The following is a 20,398-nucleotide window of genomic DNA, read 5'->3' on the forward strand; positions in this document are numbered from 1 at the left end:
AATGCACCATAATACATTCAGGAATAAACAAGAGATGACTTAAGCACACAATCTATTCTACAGCCCACACTGCTCTTCTCACTAATAATGTATCATTTGTGCAATTTCCATCAAGGTTTTAGGGCAAGTGGCACAGCTTGAACAATCATCATAATTTTAAGGAGGAGTTTTTGCCGTATGACTTCATTGTAGATATGCTGAGCAGAAAATGGTTGGCTGATATAAGAAGTGTGTCCCCGAAGAAAATACAAAATAATGATTAATTTCAGCAGTGGACATCTGAAATGAACACCACATCTGTTTGAACAGCCTTCGTCAAGCAAAGTCTTGTCTAACTATGTGGGTCCAGTAAGATTTCTTTCAGGTTGTTGTCATTTTGCCAAAGCAAATCATTTACCGCAACACAACATACGGCATTGGTAGCGTTTCAAAAGGAAAAAGGGGGGGAAAGTATTGACAACATCTTTGGCCCAAGGAAAGGTTATGATTGAACTTGGATGAGGAAATTGGCCCATCTGCTGCCAGGATGCTGGATCGGCAGCAGACCAAAAAATGGATCAAATTATTACGTGATCCTCTTTGGATGTCGATGCCCCACTTTTATCTCGACATCTCGTTTTGTCTCAATATGGGCCGGCCAATTTATACATGACAAAATCAAACAGAAGGTTACCTTGGTCGAGGTAGAAGGCGTCGCCGCAGGTAGCCACGCAGGTGTGGGAGCCCTCGTTGAGGTGGAATCCGGGTCTACAGGTGGTGCACTGGTCGCTGCGGCTGCCCATGCAGCTTTCACACAATGACGAACACTTCTTGCAACGCTTCCTATCATCGCGAAAGAAGCCGCTAGGACACTCCGACACGCACATCCTGAAAAAAAGTCACATTACAGAAACATTTGTTCATACTTGAACGAGTATGACAGCAGCCTTTTTCACACATTCTTCTTTTTTAAATTGTAGTTTTCCCCTAAAATGGACCACCGCTTATCTGGTCCATTATAGCGAGTATAGATGAATTTTCCATTCAGACGGAGAGAAAAAAAAAAACATTATACAAACTCACTCTCTTACATACACCTCCACTAATCAGCGCTCATCAAGCACTCCCTGTGGCGGTGCAAAAGGGCAGCGCCCCCCTAGAGCAGGCTGACAACGGGGTGGCGCGCCATCCCCCTCGTCCCCGCTTAGCTGTCTTTTATGAGAGCAGAGCCCAGCTGACACAATGGCAATTAGTTCACATTTTGATCCAGACGAGATGCTTAAAAAAAGCAGAAATATGCACACTGGACAAAAGTGACACTAATATATACTCACACACTTGTAGTGGTGCTCTGAGTTGAATTTGTTCTGTGACATAGGTCGTACCTCAATTACTTATATCAAGTATATCAAATCAGTGTTTCCATTGAAATCAACGGGAATTCCATTAATACATTCTGCGCACCAAAATTGTTTGTAACACGATTTTAATCAATTAAATACAATTATTATAAAAAGACAATTTAAAGAAATAACATTTCACTACATCTTCTGTAGGAGTGACATCAGAAGGTGGCATTGAGTTGGCCAGTTAGTCTGATTTGCAGCCGACAACTGCTCCTCCTGAGTGTTCTCATTTTGCATTTGTGAGATCCAATAAAGAGTTAAAAGTGCATCATCAACTGTGGCTCTTCAAACTATCTTAATTGCTCATTTTTACCAAGTTTCCTGAATTATCAGGGCATTCGTTGCATAGTGCCACAACATGACAGTATGCTGTTGCGAGTTGCTCTGTTATTTCCATCATAACAAGGCAACCATTTTTTTTGTGTGTGGGGGGGTGTAATAGTGAGGTAAGTAGGTTTTCAGACCTGGTGTTGTTCTTGAACTTGAGGAAGTAGTGCAGGCAGTTGATGCAGTGATGTGGGCCAGGCCCTTCGCAGCCATGCTCATTGCATTCGGAATCACAAGGACCTGCCGAGAAACACAGCCAATTGTAACGCAATGCAAGATGATGAATATTTACAGCTAACCTACCGCTGTACTCCTCGGTGAACTCTTCATCGGTGGGGGCCACGGCGTCGGTGGATCTGGTCTCGACAGACATGCTGCGCAGGGAGGAGTACGGGTGCACCGAGGTCCCGTACAGTACCAGGGACCACTCCTTTAGCTTGCCTGACAACACACACAAAAAATCATCTTCATGTACACAAGTGGCCGATAAAGCTAGAAAAGGTTCAAAGAATTTGGAACATATGAGCAAGATATTCTCTTGTCTCATCTACAACGGTGTTTCCATACCAGGCACTTTTTGGCTGCGCAGCTGGGACGGCGAATCATAAATCTCCAGCACCCAGTCGCCCGCTGCCTTCTCTCCCCAGCAGTGGGTGGTCATGAACTCCCAGTTCTTAAAGCCCTCCATTGAGTGATCAAACAACCTGAATGTCAACAACACACAAAGGTAGTAAATGACTTTCTTCAGTTTTGTGATTGGCTAAATTGTCCCCTATCTCATAGTGCCACCTGTTGTTTTCACATGCATATGATGCAAAAAAGAACGGGGAGCATACAAATTCTAATATTTTATAGATATAAAATGTGTTGTTTGTGATTTAAATACTGATATCAATCATTCTCATGAACTGGAAATTTTCTTCAAAACATCCTTCTGTACCTGTTGGCCAGCAACTGAGATTTGGTCCCTGATGGTGATGTCAGGTTGATTGACAGATCTCCCCGGCGAGGGTGAGTGATGGTGATGCGTACCACCACATGCTCGAGGTAGATCACGTGATGGTTGGAGTTGTCAGTGCAGCCTGTCGCCTTGTACACTGAACGCACCACATGCTCCGGGCGGATTGTCCTGGAAGACATGGATCATTAGCTTGTTAGATTATACTGCTGTACAAAGGAAATAAATGTGGCACAGACGACAGAAACTATAGAAATGTCATCATGAAGAATGTCAGCGCACCTCGGTAGACTCATTTCAGTCTGCGATAAAAGATTACCTCTGCTTGTGCAGAGCGACCGCCTAATTTTAACCAGCATTGAGTGGGGCCTTGACATATTTATCACTACACTTGCTTTGTTGTCATCAATGAACACAATTTCAGCACCTTTGCTCACTGTATGAAATTCATTTCATAGTTAGAATGACTAAAATGTAAATGGGGGAAAAAATGGTTGAACTCAAAATTTCAAGGTAACAACCCGATAAAATCTGAAGTTGGGCAATTCATATGCCTATCAGTTTTTGCAAGTGTGTCTTGGAAGCGTGAGCGCATTTTAATTGCATCATGTGACGTTGGGCAGGCGCGCAATTCCATCGCACGTCAAACAGCGTCAGAGGCGAAGCTGTCAGAGAAGAGGCCATGAAGCCAACGTCTGTTTGGCGGGAGTCCACGCGCTCATGGAAGGCTGCGATAATCAAGACCATCTTGTCGGCGTCGGAGTAACAGCTGAGCCAATTTAGCATATCTTCACAGAAAAGCCGCTGAGTTACACTTGCTGGAAAACACTTAGTGCGTGTGTGTGTGTGTGTGTGTGTGTGTGTGTGTGTGTGTGTCTGTGTGTGTGTGTGTGTGTGTGTCTGTGTGTGTGTGTGTGTGTGCGTGTGCGTGTGCGTCGGGGCTATTGGAAAAAAGAAACACTAACTTATGGGCTGATGTGCTTTATCGTAACCCATTTTTCCCCGCCTCCATGGGAGGAGCTTAGTACCAGCTCCTTTTGAGGAACTCGAGCCAATGCAGATGTTTACCATTGAGGGGGGAAAATGCTCAGGCCGATTCCAGGGAAGATTTTAGCTGAGTATAAGACCAAATGATTCTTTTGCATTGGAAGAGCCTGGGAAAAAAAAAAGGGTGAACCTGCTCTGTTTTGCTTGCCACATACATATTGCATTACAATAGCAGATGTTCGTATGATTATTGCGATTAATGACTTTAACACATGTACTGGTAGTCCTCGATTGCCGGATTCTCAACCTCCAGATTGGCTCGCAAAACTCAATTTCCAATGTGATTTCCTGCTTCCTTCAAAGTTTCTGTCGTAAGAGGACATGCTTGGTTCAAACGAGTGCCCAACATTATGTTTTTATTTCAACAATCATAACTGTTGTTTGTTGTAGCAATCAGACAAAATTGTTTGAACAACTCTAGGATATATCTTTGGAGAGAAAAAAAAAAATCAAGAAAAATGACCCGGAAATGGCTGACTTTGGTTCTTGAGCCCTAATTGGGGTTAAATACATACGATAGAAGTGGCTTACCACATTTCTTGTTACTAAGTGAAACTACCTACCTGGAGAGTGAAGTGTGAAACAGCCAGAGGAGTGAAATTTCATTCTAAAGCTCCTCCGGTCTCATCAATCACCAATAATCAATCCTTTTCATTCATTACTTGTGCATTGCTTATACCGTATTGACGGTTTGTGAAGAAAGAGTGGTGGTGTTAAGAGGTGGGTACAAAATACATGGCCTGCCACTAAAATTGAGACAAGAATTGTCTGTACAGTTAATGGCGACAGCAGGCTGGGCTGCTTCCTGAGAAGGGGATTAAATAAGTTAATAGAAGTAATTAACGAAGCAGCAAGAGGAGAGCCAGTTAAAAAACTAAAATGTGTTGATGCGAGTAAAAAAAAAAAAAAAAAAAAAAGAATAGTGTGTGGAAAACAATGAGGGTTGCGTAAGCAGCGGCTAGCCAGTGGAGTCTCGTGCTGATATCGCAATGCTGCTGGCTGGCTGGCTGGCTGGGCCGTGACGGAAGACAGACAACAGAACCCCCAGCGGACACACAGCTGATTACTGGCAGCCTGACTGGACAAAGTCGTTAAGTGCGCTTGTGTATACAAACGTGTACATAAGCTCCATTTTGCTAGTATGGTGGCAGACAGACGTTAGGAAATGCAGTCTGAGGAGCCAGCCAAAGGCTATGAGAGAACATGGTTCTGACAAAAACACAGTACCACCAAATCCTCTTGTTAACTTTGAACTTTGACTTTAGTATTGTAATACAACAGTCATGGAAACGTGTTATTTCCATAAATTAATGACTTTTTATGGCGAAATCCATCTTTGGTTTTCATTTTATATAAAAAAAAAAGCAACTTTTTTTTCTAATAATATTACAAATGTAGTTTTTCTCAAAAATTTGAAAATGAAGATAGACTGTTTTTGAATTCATATAGCATTCAGCGATACACAGGTTTAGGTTTTATTGGTGTTATAGGACACAATATAATTTGGTCCCAGGAAAAACGTCAAAGTATGAGATCCTTGTTAAAGAACGCCTGCCTGAAACACTGGAGTGGTAACTCACTCAACTCTTCAATTCAACAACATCACATCAGGCGCCAATACATAATCCTGATATGGGCTGATTAGTGCGCCAGAGCAGAACGGACAGGATGGTGACGATGATGAGGAGGAGGAGGTGAAGGAAGAGGAGGAAATGGAGGAGGAGGAAGGAGCTGACCGGCGAGCCCCTCACATTCTAACGCTTGGCTCGAGTTGAGCCTTGCACCGAACAGTGCTTGGGCTTCCAGCTGCATCTGCATCAAGGATAACAAGCTTTGAAGCCCTGCCTTGCATTGTGTGCGTGTATGCGTGCGCCCGTCCGTGTGGGTGTACATATGCCCGCATGTGTGTGTGTGTGTGTGTTCTTATGTGAGAACCACCCCGCCATAACTAATGCTTGGCCCCTATCAATGTACTAGCTTACACAATCGAGAGAGAGAGAAAGAGAATAACAGAGAATTGTAGCCATTGTAAACCGGAACTTTTTCAAATTCTGATTTTTTGGGTACGACACGGCATGTACAGAGTTGACACGTAAAATACAAGTTAAATGAGAGGAAGTGGAACAGCGTCGCCGGGCTTCAGTCACACATTTACTCAACTCAACTGCATTTATTGAGCACAGTAAAGGAGCCACCACTGCATATAAAGTGCAGTACAACCTTTGTACTCTTACATACTTTGTAAACCACTGCAGTACAGGTCATCTGGAGCGATGACAATTCATACTGTTCAAACTGTTATTATTGTCTGTGCCCTTCACTTTCCCCAAAAGAAGACACATTTTTAATGTTGCACTTTTCCAAAGGTTTTAAGCTGTTGGATACAATAATATGTTCTGTGGTCAATTTTGTAACTCACTTTACTTGAATAATAGATAAATTAAAATGGCATTAGTCTGTTCCAGACCAAATGGCAAAATGTCTTATGTGTTTTTAAGAGAGAAAAATAGCACCGTGTTGTACATTAACGCAAGAAAATATAGCAGGAGAAAATGTAAAGAAATATAAAGGTGTTTTCACTCAAGAGACAGCATAACCGAAGCTTGGTCGTACCTCAATTTGTTTCACAACATAAAAAGACCAGATGGCAGCTAATAATCAGAAGCACTTGCAAGAAGCACTCCTAAGTCAAAGTACCAATATACCACTATACTACACTACACCATGTAATATGTGCACCCAAAAAAAATCCTCAAAACGAGTAAATCCATTCCTACACTTCCAAAATAGCAACCTTTTGTCCATCATTGACCATGTACCTGATTTGTCGGTCGGCGCTTTCCACGCAGATGTGTTGAGGTGGAACATGCTGCGATGGGAGCTGCTTCCATCGCTCTGCCTCCTTCACCATGGCCTCTGCATCCATCAGGCCAAAGCCGTACAAGTGGCTGACTGCAGTCGAGAGACACACACGTACACACCATTTGCGTGTCATTAAAGTTGCATTTAAAAGGGACTCATCATAGAAAAAGTACTTTTTATGGTTTGTATAAGGTAAATACGTAGCTTTTTCTCCAGGGACACAGCCCAACCCATCAAGTGTAAAATTATACAAATAGGTAGTAATCCCCACAGGTTTGCGGTTAACTACTTAGTACAACATATACACTTACTTTTTTTGTTTGTGGTTAAATAATTAAATCTAGAGTAGAATAGAGCAGAGCAGAGCTTGTGTAGTGACAAAAACCGTTGAAGCAAAATCTGTTCCATGATCCCTTGTTTAATTCCTATCAAGTGCATTATGTGGCCTGCTTAGATTAATGACCACTTTTCCATGCAGACTGTCATTGCGGATGCACACTTGATCCAGGAACAAGTTGGAACGAGGGCTGAGTGCCAAGAAATGTTCACAAAAGACAAAATGTTCAAAGTTCGGATCATACTGAGGATATGAGTGCCAGCGCAATATGAAAAACACTTCAGGCACGTAACGTCTCAAATATGAATTCTTTCCATAGTTCTCCTAGTTACTTGGCCCACTCAGACTGACCCTGGCGTCTCTCACACAAGGTACTGTATATAGATACCATACGGCATATCCTAACATTGTCCACTTCTTTTCAAATGAAATATACTTGCGTCTATTTTTCACAGACATATAGCAGACATAAGTGTCAGAAGGTTATAAGAAGTTTAGTCCATGATATTTGATCACTTTGGTGCGTTGCTAGAACCGCGGCGGACGACTCCAAGGTGTAGCAAAAAAAAAAATAATTGAGCCATGCCATTATTTCTGCACTCTATGGAGACCAATTTTATTCAAAGATGAGGTTGTGCTCCAGTGCAGCAAAGTGGAGACTACATACGTCCCCATATTTAGGGGACTATTGTTATTTGAGAGGAGAGAAAAGGTCGCGGCAACAAAAAGTGGACACTGAAGTGTATCATAGACTTTGAACATACCGTTATAACCAGCCGCATTGGTCTTCCAGTCGGGAGCGCTGAGGTGCCCAGCTCGGGACGTCTTCACGATGATGTGCTGAACATCTCTCCAAGTAAGAAGAGGACTAGAAGGTAAACACAGACACATGAACTCGTGTGTGAACATAAAATGGAAACAGACAACTTTGTGGAGCAACCGGTGGCCAGGTCTGATTTCATTTCTTTGTATAAGTTGCCATCTCCGCATGACACGATTGAAATTTAGGTGGTGAATATCTGCTAGTTAATGAAACGTCGTAAAATACACTACATCCCAAGTCTTTTTGGAGTCAATTTCAAAATATTTAGCAGCTTTCATTTCAGAATGTTCTCTCTCTTTTCAAACTTCAGCATAAATTCAGCCTTACGGGTGCCAGAAAAACAAGACTCGCAAAGCACTGGAAAGAAAGATGGTTGATAAGAATGAGAAAAGAGGAAATGGAAACGTCGTAACCACAAAATGGAGGTGGAAATTACAGGCAGAGTTGGCTGGAGCTTGTTGAGGCTCATTCATCTGCGCCACCCCCACCCACCCGCTAGACTCTCTGTTCTCACGTGAGATCCATTACAGGACAGGCAACCATGTGTCACAGTTCCTTTCATGTCCCCAACGCTACATTAAAGAGTGAGGGGAGCCGGGAAGTGGGTCACCGTGTTTCCTGGGATTCCCTTCCATGTCCGTATGTCAGCCAGATGCTTCCACGCCATCCGAGAGTGTGCAATTATCTGCCAACCATTGTGTTTCGTGAGGATGAAGCGTAATTGCGTGAGAGTTGAGACAAAAGGGCTGACACCTGAGGACATTGGACCTCATGATACAGCACTTGGACAGGATTACAAAGCAGACACCAATTTACAAATGGTGGGGATGGGGGGTGGGGATGGGGGACTGGGATCAGAAGGTCCAAATCAACTCCTTTGTTCACAATAGGCTCCAACTGAGAGTCCTATCAAGTCAACTGGAACAGGAATGAAAAAAAAAAAAAAAGAAGTAGAAAAAGAAACCTGACAAAATAAAAGGTGCGATGGTGTTCAGAACATCAAATCCCCAACTATCATGACAAGACAAAACTACACCAATGGAGTCTTCCTGTAGTACATACATAAATAGGCAAAATTGCAATTGAAAAAAATAAAAAAATAAACAGACTGTCACTCAAATAATTTGAAAGTCTATCCATCCATTTTCGGAACCGATTTTCCTCACGAGTAAATAGATTTACGATGTCATTCATGGAACAGTTCCGAATAGTTCTGAATGTACTTTTCATAAATTTGATTTTAAATACTCCAACTAAATACCTAAATACAAATACATGTCATGAGAGCCAGATAGATTTGGGCGCAAAAGATCAATGTTAATGGGGTAATGGGGGCGGAGTAGCTGGCAATGAGAAATCATGGCCCCATAAATGTTTTATGGTCATTAATTAAGTGGAATGGCATCGTTATCTAGGTCACAACAGCCTTCCTCTCATAAACAACCCAATACTAATTAACGAAGCAAGCGCATCAACTTGCACAAAACCACTGGCGGCATGTGGCAGCTGCAGCAAATCTGAAGGTCTTAAAGCAGCTTCCTCAAAGCTCCAGCGACGGGTAATTAAGCTTGAAAAAAAAAAAAAAGACTTCTTCTTCATCATCATCATAGTTGCCTACTTGCATTCTAGTTGTTGCAAAAAAAGGAATCTCCTTCTGATGCTACCTGAAGTTAGGTCTCATTGGTATGGCAATGTGGATAAATTTGGAGAAAACTCAAGTTTGTCAGCTTGCGGTACTTTGCATAACTTGGTGTCGGTGTTTTTGTTCGTCCTCCTCCATTGTTGTAGTTCCTCCTCCCCGAGCTTTGAGTTTGATACCTATGACGTATACCATTAACGTTCAAAGCCACATTTTTTGTGAGATCACCTCGACCTTGTAATCAGCTCATCTCTTTGCCCGAGGCCGTTTCCTGTTACCTAAAACTTTGCAAAGGTCTTTCACACTACAACAAAAGAAAACCACACAACAGCTGGTTCACGTCGCTGGCATTGATTCAGACTGATAGCATCAGAGAAACTGTCAAAAGCGATTGAGGCTTCCTGGTCTGCATGTGCACGCAAGTTTATCCACGTGGATTTTGAGAAAAGAAGAGGAAGCAGAAAGGCAGGCGAGCATAGAGTTGGCGTGTAAATAATCTTATTGAGGAAACAAGCTTACGTGCCCCGCTGGCCATGCCAGGAAAAGCCGGAGTATTTTCTACCGTTGGAGATTTAAACTGGATTATCCGTGTTAAAACGAAATGACCTCGAGCTAATTGAGCAAAAAGGCACGTGACGACGGGTGAAAGTCGCATTCTATGATCGGTTTCTATCAATTTAAAAGATGTAAAATGCATAGATCGGAACAAGAAACACAAACAAACGGCAACAATGGAGGCCAATTCACCATAGTAAGAAGAGACAACCCTATCCAAGAGGAACATAGCCTGCTAAGAAAAACTCCCTGACCTCAGTTGAATGGTGCGAGCTTGAGCGCTCAGGTTAGCCAAACGTACAAGACCTTAGGTGTCATTTGGACCAAGCATGGTTGGAATACCTTGCTCCCATACCAACTCCATCGCGTAAACCTTGATCGAAAGGAACCGAGGGGAAAGGATGCAGTTTAGTGGATCTTACTTTGCCTCCAAAGCCAGAGCGATAATGGCGGCAGCCATGGGAGCTGAGGCCGATGTCCCGGTATGACTGTCTGTGCAGCGGTGCCTCAGGTCTGTTGTAATCTGCGTGGTGAGGGACAAACAAAGGTGATGCACCTGAACTGGCACATTTCATCTTTGGTACAGCAAGTCAGAGTCAACCAAAAGATGTACATTTGGAGCATAATTTGGAAACGCAATCAAATCTAGATTAAATCAAATGAAGTAGTGTAACAAATAAAGCAATTCCATCATCGTGTAGAAATATATGTCAGTTGCAATCATTTTGGGTCGCCTTGTATACCAAGCAGGCTACTCTTCATTTTGTAGTTGTTTTTTTTTTCTTGGCTGCACAGTGCTGTGTGGGGATGTTACAATTCATGTCAGGTCTTGCTCCCTAACGCCTGCAAAAAGTGAGGGTGCATTGTAGTCGGCTCATGCTGTGCTTTGGCTAAATCATATGGGCTTCTAGAGTATGGCAGTCTGCGAGCCAAGAGATAGTTTGGCCAGCTCCTCGTCTGAGCCCCCATCAAAAGACCTTTGCTGGACTGAAAAATTGGAGGGATTATCCAACACAAACACACAAGCTGTAAAAATGTGCTGCAGCACAGAATGTGTTCAAGTAGATTAGAGTGACACGTAAAAATGGCTCATTTGTACAAAGCAACCGGGTTACTATGCGTGTCCGCTGCTAACGTCGGTCTGGGGAATGTAGCGAGATGGTGCCAGACAAGGTAGCTAACATTGGCTAACTGGAACTTTTCATCCCAGTGGACCGTGGTTACGATGCGGTGGAAGAGGGTCAAACCAAGACGGCTACAAAAGAAATATTTGGTCCAAAGCTTTTCTGTCCAAAGCTTTTAGTTGCAATTCAGGGAATTTCAACATGCATTCGTTATGAAACAAAATAAATGTACTTTAAGGTGATCCAAAATGATTCCAATCGTTGTAAAAATTTAGCTTGGGCATTATTACACTAGGAATTCAGTACAATTCCTAGTGTAATAATGCCCAAGCTAAATTTTTATCAGTGAAGTTTTAGTATTGATGTATTTTTTACCACACAAAAGACGAAAACATGTTCACACTTAACCAAAAATTGTGGGTCCACCCACCATTCCATTTTATACATAAAAGCTCTCAGCCTACTAAATTACACCTTAGATACTTCTGAAGTTATGGCCTTGCTACCTCCTCCCAGTTACATCCCTCGATACCTCCTAAGTTAGGGCCCCTGATAACTTCAAAGTGAGGTGGAGAAAAGCCAGCTGTCGAGTAACCATATTGAGAAACCCCACCAAGCCAGGGTTCCGGCTTACAATTTTCCGGTCGTAGTTCTCGCCGCTGCTGTAGGTGGTGGTGAGCGTGGACGAGCACTCCTCCAGGTACCAGGGTTTGCGCCCGCTCTCGGCCGTGCTAGAAATGGAGATGGTGTAGATGGAGTTGGTGTAGCCATCGCAGGAACAGTGGTCGCGGCTTCTGCCGCCGTTGCCCGAAGCCCACACAAAGATAGAGCCCCGGCCCTTCCTCCCCTGTGAAGGGGGAGACAAGATAATTGCTTCCTTAGTTCATCATTTGCTTTCAAGGGATTCTTTTGACTTGCATTTTTTATGTGGTCCACAACTGCCACTGGCAAGACGTATTGTAACTTAAGACTCAACAAATCATTTCAATAAGTCACTCTGAAGGAACTGCTGCTCAGATTAAGTTTTTACATGACAAAATGAGTGTGGAGTAGCAGTGGTGGGAAGTAACAAATCAATACCCGGTTACAGTGCTTGTGTAAAATCTTCAGGGAACTTACTTGAGTGTTTGATTTTCTGACAACTTTATTTTTACACTCTCCATTTGAAAACGGGTACTGTATCTTTGCACTCCTTACTTTTTAAAAGATTGACTCTTTACTTTTTGACATAACGCAACAAAAAAAACGTACATTGCGATGGTAAGGTCAACCACAGTGGATATCTTGATTGAATTTTTTTTTTATTTTTAGGTTCTATAAAGAAGAAAAACAGACATGAGAGTAGCATCAAGAAATGGGATTCCAGTGTTTATCTTTTTGCTTACATTTAAACGAGTGCCTCTACTTTTACCAGTCATTCTGTGCACAAATATCTATTCTGTACTTTCATTTAAATACTTTGTATGAGTCCTAGTGCCATCTGTGCTTCTTGGATTATTTCTTGGATAACATCACTTGTCTGTCAAAACAGAGAATTCTTTTATGATAAGGATTAAGAATCAGAACACTTTTTTTTTTTTTTAAGCCTCTCCAGTGTGAAAATGAAAGTAAACGCAAGGATTGTACTTCCACATATGGAGGAAGCACCCTCTATAAGCAATGTGCTGATTTGTAAATCTATACAAAACCCACAAAAGCACGGGGAGAACATGCAAACTCTATGCGGAAAGGCCGGATCCCAGGCTCACACTTTCAACCACAAAGCTAATATCTCCCCTTTAAGGATTGTTTGTAGAATTTGGCAAGAAATACTTGACTAATGACCCCCTGCCCACACACACCCACTTGTGTTAACACTGCGGGCCATTTTCAACATTCTCTTTAATTTCCCTGTGAATAATACATGAATCTTAATGACAATCGTTTGCATTATTTATAATGCAAACAATATTCAAGATCGTCTCCATGATTCATTGGAAATTCTCTTTTCAACTTTTACTCAAGGGATTTACTCAAGGGCCTCAGAGCCATGGAAGATCTGGCATTTCTAAATACTTTTTTTTTTTTGCACAGCAAGTGTTGGAAATGGCCGCGACTGTGCAAGTTTTCACACAGTGAATCCCTCAATCGGATAACTGGACACACGGCTCTAGTATTACCAACTAAGACGCAAAATTGCCACATTGACTGTCAGAAAATCTTTATGAAAGTATGAAATGTAGTCCTTTTACATTGCTAGCATTTTTCTTTTTTTTTTTTTTCAGGTCGCTGTTTTGTCGTACAGTGACTATTTTGTATTATGTATTTTTTTTTTTGCATTCAACATTTGAGACCTTTTCAACTTTTTTTGTTTTTGTCTGTCAACATCTTAGCTGTACTGGCGCAAGATAAAGGTGAAGAGTTGCTGCCTTTTATGGCTTTGACAATCAGACAACTGAAACTCCTGTTCGAGAAGACACGTACAGCTGCAAAGTCCAAAGGTCGTGGCCCTTGTCGGGCACGTCTCAAATGACACGACAGCGTCGAGTCAAGTTAACAGGAAGACATAAAGGCCTAAGACATCCAACAATGACCTTTGACACATACTTCCAATCTCAAACTTGCACTCGCCAACTTTGTCATTGTGTGACGTGTGACTCGCTCACCGAAATCTCCACTAGGAGACTGTAGCCGGGTCTACAGAAAAGCGCTGTATAAAACTAATGCATTGACATTACTACGTGGAGACTTTTTTTCTCACGCCAATTGATCACTTGCTTACATGTGACGTGATCTATTTCATTCTTCCATTTACATCCGCCACTTTGGTCATTTTACAATTAGCTACTTGAAACTCAGAGATCAATCTAATTTCATTTGTCGATTTAACACAGTAGTTGTAATTATTTTAACACTTTTATTCAAGCAACAGCTTGATAAAAACCACTTACATGTGGTTAAAACGTTTTTTTTTAATATCGGTCCACTTTTTTGTCTTTGTCTATAATATTTTTTATGTTTTGTCCTCACCATGCGAATGCCGTTCTCAAAGGCCTGCCTGGCCAGAGCCGCTGGTCCATCCACCGTCTTGCCATCATCGTCGGGTCCCCAGCTGGCGCTGTAGATGTCAATATGTTGCGGCTGCAAGCTCAAAGACTTGGCCTCCACCATGTCCGTCACATCCCCGTCCAGCATGCGCACGCCTGAGGCACAAAAGAACACATTGCAAGGGATGAAACGGGTTATCGATAAACCATAACATTTTAGACCGTTTGTATTGTTTTACAATTTTCCTATTATCTTCTCCAACCTGGTCTAAGTTATCTGATTTTATATTATACATTTTTCTTGATTGTCTATTTTACATCAAATATTTGTGTGCGTGCGTGTGAGAGTGTAAGTATTTCTTTCATCTTTCCTTTTTCACATATACATAATTTTCTCATATATCTGAATACTATTTTTCTTTATAGTAGCACCATTTTGTGTGTGTATTCTTATCTTTAACTTCTAGATCTGTTTGACATTTTTTTGTAAAACCTTTTCATGTTTGTACATGGGAAGCTGCCACAGTAACTTGCAACTTGAAAGTTAAGATTTGAGACTTACGGATGCCTGTACTACATTATACGACTGACGCAACCTTCTAATGATAACAAAATCCTCATTTTGCTCACTCCGACCGTAATATGAAACATTCATCCTATCTCAAATTATACCTCTGCTGAATAAACAAAATATGAGATATAAATAGACAAAAACCTAATCAGCCCACCTCCTATTCTGGCGTTGTAGGCAATTCCCACAATGCAGTGTGAGTTGTTTGCGGACGCAGCCACTTCTCCTGCACACCGCGTCCCGTGTCTGAGGAAGAGACCACATACAAGTTATTACACCATCTAACAAAGCAAGTCACACGAGGGCAACTGTGTGTACGCAAATACACTACTCGAGATACTTACACACCAACATGTCAACACACACGCAGACACGCACACACATGTGCACGCACACGCCTCCTGCAGAGAACATCTGCATCCCCCCCTGTCTATTTTCCTCAGGCTTTAGGGAATAATAGACCAGGGTGCTTCAAGGGTCGGGGAAATATTGCGGAACTGTGAGTTTTTACACTACCACCTCAAAGGTCGTTAAACGGAAGTTCCTTTAAGCAAAGGTCTCTTCAAGCAAAGTTCCTTAATATGTGTAAATCGATGACTTTGATCAAATATTTTGGGAAAATGACTGTAAAGCCCATGGAACATAGAGCAACACGGCTAAACTTCACTCAATTGGTTTGCAGTGTGCTGCAACTAGTTTTCATGATTGATTGACCATCAGCTACTAGATTTGCAGTTTGGCATACAGTATATCACAGTGTAACAAGGTCCTTAACAAAAATGACATTTCCAGGTACCAATCGAGATCCAGCCGGCTGCCGTCAAGTAGTACCAAACACAGTACAGTAAATAAATTATGTATATTGTATTTCACAATACTTAATTACCTTTTTATTTTCTTACCTGTATCAGGGCTCCAGATTTTTTTATTTACCCCATAGTTAGAAATTTCAGGGCGCAAGCACAACCTTCAGGGGTGCACACTGAAAATCGCCTTGTAAAGTATATGTTCAGTCACATATCCACACACACTTGCCAGAGAGCTCATTGTTACACACACACTGACCGGAGTGACCATACTTGTTTTTAAGAAAGAAACCACTGACCCTGAAAAACACTGTCCTCCATCTTTGTGGTATTTTCTGCATGTGTGGCCTCAATATTTAAGGCTTTCCCCATGTCTGCACTGATTTTTTCCCATCTGAGCATCTGGGATGGACGACGTGACGCTGCACCCAAGCGAGGATGACGCTCGCCGAGCAGACGTCGCTTTGATCGCGCTGGGAAGTCACGCGTTGACTCACTCGTGTCCGTGTAGGGAAAAATGAACACAAGGCCTATTCTGAATGAAGCTTTAGCAGATTTGTAACAAATTTAAATCACTCGCAGTCCCCTTGGCGGTTCTTAATGAGCCAAACTGGCTTCAGTCGTCTTCCCTCACTTCGTTTCACTTTACTAATCCATAAAATCTTCAGTCTGGCCGTCGTTCCGCTCTTTGTACTTTGCTCGTATTTTCCATTTTCCACACATCTGCGTCTCACTTGTTTCGAGGGATGAGGCCAGAGTGGAGTTGGGGCTGCAATATATTTGCAGTCAGTGGAACAACAGACACGCTCCCTTCGCACCAGGCTACCACACTCTGCTGTTTCATCTTACAGTGTCTTGAGCCCATAAAAGAGATGGTGTGTGGGGGAGGGGGGGGGGGGATGGGTTCACGTTCGACGACCACTGTCACCCTTTCCTGGTGTGGGGCGAAGCCCTCTGGCATGACGTCACAAAAACGAAGAAGAAAAAAAAAAAACGGATATGTGCCGAGTGTCTCTGAAGATGACTGAGTGTTGTTATGTGGCGAAAGATACTTTTTTTTTTTTTTTCAAGTTTTTGGGGAAAAACGTTTTGCTGTGTGGGGAATTAATTTATACAAAACACGACATCAACTAAAGACATTAACTGCCATTTTCTTGCTCTTTGTCCCAACCAGTTATGGGTGAAAATCAAATCCACCCGTGAGCCGTCATGATTCTTAGTGAGCAGTGACAATTGCTATAATATATTATATTTGTTAATTTAAACAGTTCATATTTTATTGGAATGAAAGTACACCTTTCTCAAAACCCCTGGATACCAATAAATGTCTACAAGGTTGCAGCTTTTCGCTATTTTGCGTGTATTTGATTAATACTCCTTTTTGATTTTAGATGATTTTTTTTTTTGCAAAACATTGTGTGTTATTCTCGAGAAATTATGGTACTTATTTAGGCACTACTAGATTACGAGGGAGGCAAGCCAATAACTCACATTTTGCGGGCGAGTAATACACAAGTGGAATTCTATGAGTGGAATATAGAATACATATTGATTTCAAATTGGGATTGAACATTTTTTCCCTCTTTTCTTACTTGTTCTCGTTGGTTGCGTCATAGCGTGGCATGGGATCCAGGTCATTGCCGTTCACGTCAAAGCTGGCTTGGTGGTCCTGGAGAAGGACATGCAGAGGTAATAATGAGCAGGAGGAAAAGAAAACCAGGAATGAGAAGAAGGAGAACAAGAATAAAAATAAAAAACAGGACATGAGATATAACTGGGCCTCCCTTTGACAATCATTCGCATGTGTGCTGTCGGAGAAGAAAGAGGTGCTTACGTCAGCATCAAACTAAAGCTTAACCTTTAGCATCAACAGATGAAGCAAAGGGAGAGTGTGAGTCATTTTAGCCTCACCTGCAGCCTCAGGCTAACAACTTCCCATCCATTGTTAGGATGTGAGTGTACTAGACATACCTCAACATGCACGTACAACTTAATTGCAGACGCACACGAGGAGGCACACGCCACATAGTACCTGCACACCCACAAGTATGAGGAATGTAATGGAAGCTGGCACTCACTGTAATTCATTCATTCATTGATCTTATGAACCACTCATCCTCACGAGGGTCGGAGGGGTTCCTATACCAGTAGGCGGGGGACACCCTGTACTGGTCGCCAGCCAATCACAGGGCACACATAGACCATTCACACTCACGCCTGTGGAAAATTTGGAGTGTTCAATCGGCCCACCATGCATGTTTTTGGAATGTGGGAGGAAACCGGCGTACCAGGAGGAAACCTGCGCAGGTATGGAGAGAACATGCAAACTCCACACAGGAAGGCCGGAGTCGGAATCAAACCCTGCACCTCTGAACTGTGAGGCGGGCGTGCGAACAATATAGAGCAAACTTCAAACTGAGAGGCAGAATATAAAAAAAATTGACAACTCATAACTTGGAAAAACCTCATATGTTAGCGTATTGGTATATATATTCTTCTAAAACGGATGACGCAAAAGGAGTGAAGCACACTTGCACACTTTCTGCAAGAACTTACACACAAAAAAAGACACGCTCACACGCACACAATGGCATACATACACACTCACGTAGTTCTGAGCGAGGTCCGGGTGGTTGCGCTCGATGCCGTCGTCCAGGATGGTCACAACCACGCCTTTGCCCGTGTAACCCCGCTTCCACGCTCCCATGATGTTCATGTCCGACTGACAGTTGTGAACATCATCACTGCAGTGCTGTAGCGGCCAAAATACATCAAAGATTATTCCCTGTTCATGCCTATAATCTAAGAGAAACGATTAATGTGTGTTTGCAAGATCCCGACGTTGTGAAAGCACCCTGAATGCACCAGGTTGTGTGTGCAGCAAGCCCGTGATTCAAAGATAAAACAATTATCGTGAAGAGATAGGGGAGATGCTTACATATTCTTGTTTTAAATGTATGCACAGACGCAATGCAATGAAGGTATGGATTTAGAAGAAAGATGCATGCAAGAAATTCTATATTCTACATATTTACAAGGTCATTGAATTTAAAATTTTTGTTATTTTGTAGTTTTTTAGTGATGCAGTGAAAGAAAAAATAATTTTGAATGAGCCATAAACATAAACCACCCCCCTCAAAATCAGCAACAAAATGTGTATGAAACTTTTCCTACCCCCGCACAACTCAATTCAGAGAGTTCTGTTCAAAAGCCAGAAAAATATTACAACTGATGGTCAAAGTATTCGCACTTATCTACACAACATTAACCATTGACAGAGCTGAGACTACGACCAGCAGAGAAAGAGTAATGATCGGAAGGGGTGCGCAAACAACTTACGATAAGCCGCTCAAATATCTGTTTAATGAAGAAAAGACTACAGCATAGTGCTTTTCATGTATTTTGAATAATTGTCTGCTTTGTATCTATTTTATTCAGATTTTTCTGCTAACACTTTTGTATGTATATATATTTTTTTTTATGTTTTGTGGGGCCTATGAGGAGATCCACCACCACCATTCTGGAATGAAAGGGAGGTGTTCCACTGTCGTCATACTTTGGCTTTACTTGTGTTTCATTCACAAAAAAAAACAACCCAAAAAACAATTCCCTCAGCTCCTCCGACCCGGCACTAATAAGAGACAGAGAAATGACCTCGGATGAACTTTGACCTACAAACTAGCTTGACGGCTGACAAAGGCAAAAAAACATTTGGTTGGCGTGGCGTACTCACAATGTACCACATACTGCTCCATTTGGCATCATTGTAGAAGATGTTGCTGAGGAAGGATGGGATGCTGTGGGTGTGGCTAGACAGAGAGAGGGGCGGAGCCTGCTTGTAATCCCTCTTGATCCTCCTCTTCACCACCTGCTGCTGGATCCACTCCACCTGAAACATTCCATTTGGCCAACATCATTGAATAGAACTCAGTTCAAGAAATTAATCCGTTTGTGTATCTAAAATGTTACTCAAGGCCAGTTTCACTGACGGCAACAGACATTCATTATTTCCGATGGGAAAACTTGATCAAAAATAGAAACCCGTCATAACAACAGACTCGGAAAGAAACCTTGGTCTTTCTTTCTTTCTTTCTTTCTTTCTTTCTTTCTTTCTTTCTTTCTACATCTCAATTCTCACTCTGGAACAATGCCACATCGAATGATGAAGCTGACAAAAAACTTTAGACAACAAAGAGAATCCTTTCCAGGCAGCACAAGCAATTTTCTTCTTTCCAAGCAATGTCCACGTGCGGGAGCGTTTTTCAACGCGTCGATATGACTTGAGAGCGAGACTGACATAATTACTGCGGCGTGATTATCCGCTTTCATGGGCAGAAACAATTTGCCGGCTTCTCTGGAGGATTGGGAGGTGGCGAGACGAGATAAAGCTGGGAAAAGAGGAGGGTGGAGGAGAATGAGTCCCTGGAGAGTCCAAGAGAAGAAGAGAAAAGTCTCCACTGGAGTGAAAAAAAAAATGGCTGGAGAAAGAGAATTGATTTCATAAATAATGGCGACTGAACAATAACTCGATCGGGTATCTCTTTAGAGTGTTCAGGTTTCCTCAATATGGGGTAAAGATGGAGACGAAGCCACCTGGGAGACAACAAGAGTTAAATAACGACTCATATTAGCCTAATGCTGCTTCACTACATCACTGCATCTGCTTGAAAAACACAATGGTGTTCATTGAAATCCGCTTGTCTATTAAAACCACTGGTGTATGATTGCAATTTGCATACATTAGCATTTCAATTCCATCCGTGCCATAAATCCGAGGAGACGGTGAAGGCATCGCTGCTTTTCAGCGCAGTGAAGTCAGCTGCGACTTCCACAAACTGTCTCGACGGCCCCTCAAGTCTATAGCCAGTACTTTTCATTCGAGCGGATATTGTCGTGTTTGTTTACTTTGCAGTGCCTCCTCAAACTTGGCAAAACCAC

The 20,398-nt window shown here is 42.2% G+C and overlaps 1 protein-coding gene across 2 annotated transcripts in view; it reads right to left on the reverse strand.

The window, feature by feature from the left end:
• The window catches only part of pcsk5b (proprotein convertase subtilisin/kexin type 5b), a 44,988-nt gene that overhangs the window by 16,162 nt on the left and 8,428 nt on the right, over window positions 1–20,398 (reverse strand). For both annotated transcript variants that reach the window (XM_085909089.1, XM_085909090.1), the window contains exons 3-16: window positions 19,194–19,349; window positions 18,069–18,212; window positions 17,053–17,129; window positions 14,812–14,900; window positions 14,067–14,239; window positions 11,692–11,904; window positions 10,356–10,456; window positions 7,681–7,784; window positions 6,537–6,669; window positions 2,653–2,841; window positions 2,280–2,416; window positions 2,016–2,153; window positions 1,850–1,952; window positions 674–867 (exon numbers count right to left, since the gene is read on the reverse strand). In XM_085909089.1, coding sequence (XP_085765215.1) covers window positions 674–867; window positions 1,850–1,952; window positions 2,016–2,153; window positions 2,280–2,416; window positions 2,653–2,841; window positions 6,537–6,669; window positions 7,681–7,784; window positions 10,356–10,456; window positions 11,692–11,904; window positions 14,067–14,239; window positions 14,812–14,900; window positions 17,053–17,129; window positions 18,069–18,212; window positions 19,194–19,349 — 1,951 coding nt within the window. The remainder of the gene's footprint in view (window positions 1–673; window positions 868–1,849; window positions 1,953–2,015; window positions 2,154–2,279; window positions 2,417–2,652; window positions 2,842–6,536; window positions 6,670–7,680; window positions 7,785–10,355; window positions 10,457–11,691; window positions 11,905–14,066; window positions 14,240–14,811; window positions 14,901–17,052; window positions 17,130–18,068; window positions 18,213–19,193; window positions 19,350–20,398) is intronic.

Source organism: Syngnathus leptorhynchus, chromosome 4 (assembly GCF_054491065.1).
Source record: "Syngnathus leptorhynchus isolate UIUO chromosome 4, UIUO_Slep, whole genome shotgun sequence".
NCBI lineage: Eukaryota > Metazoa > Chordata > Actinopteri > Syngnathiformes > Syngnathidae > Syngnathus > Syngnathus leptorhynchus.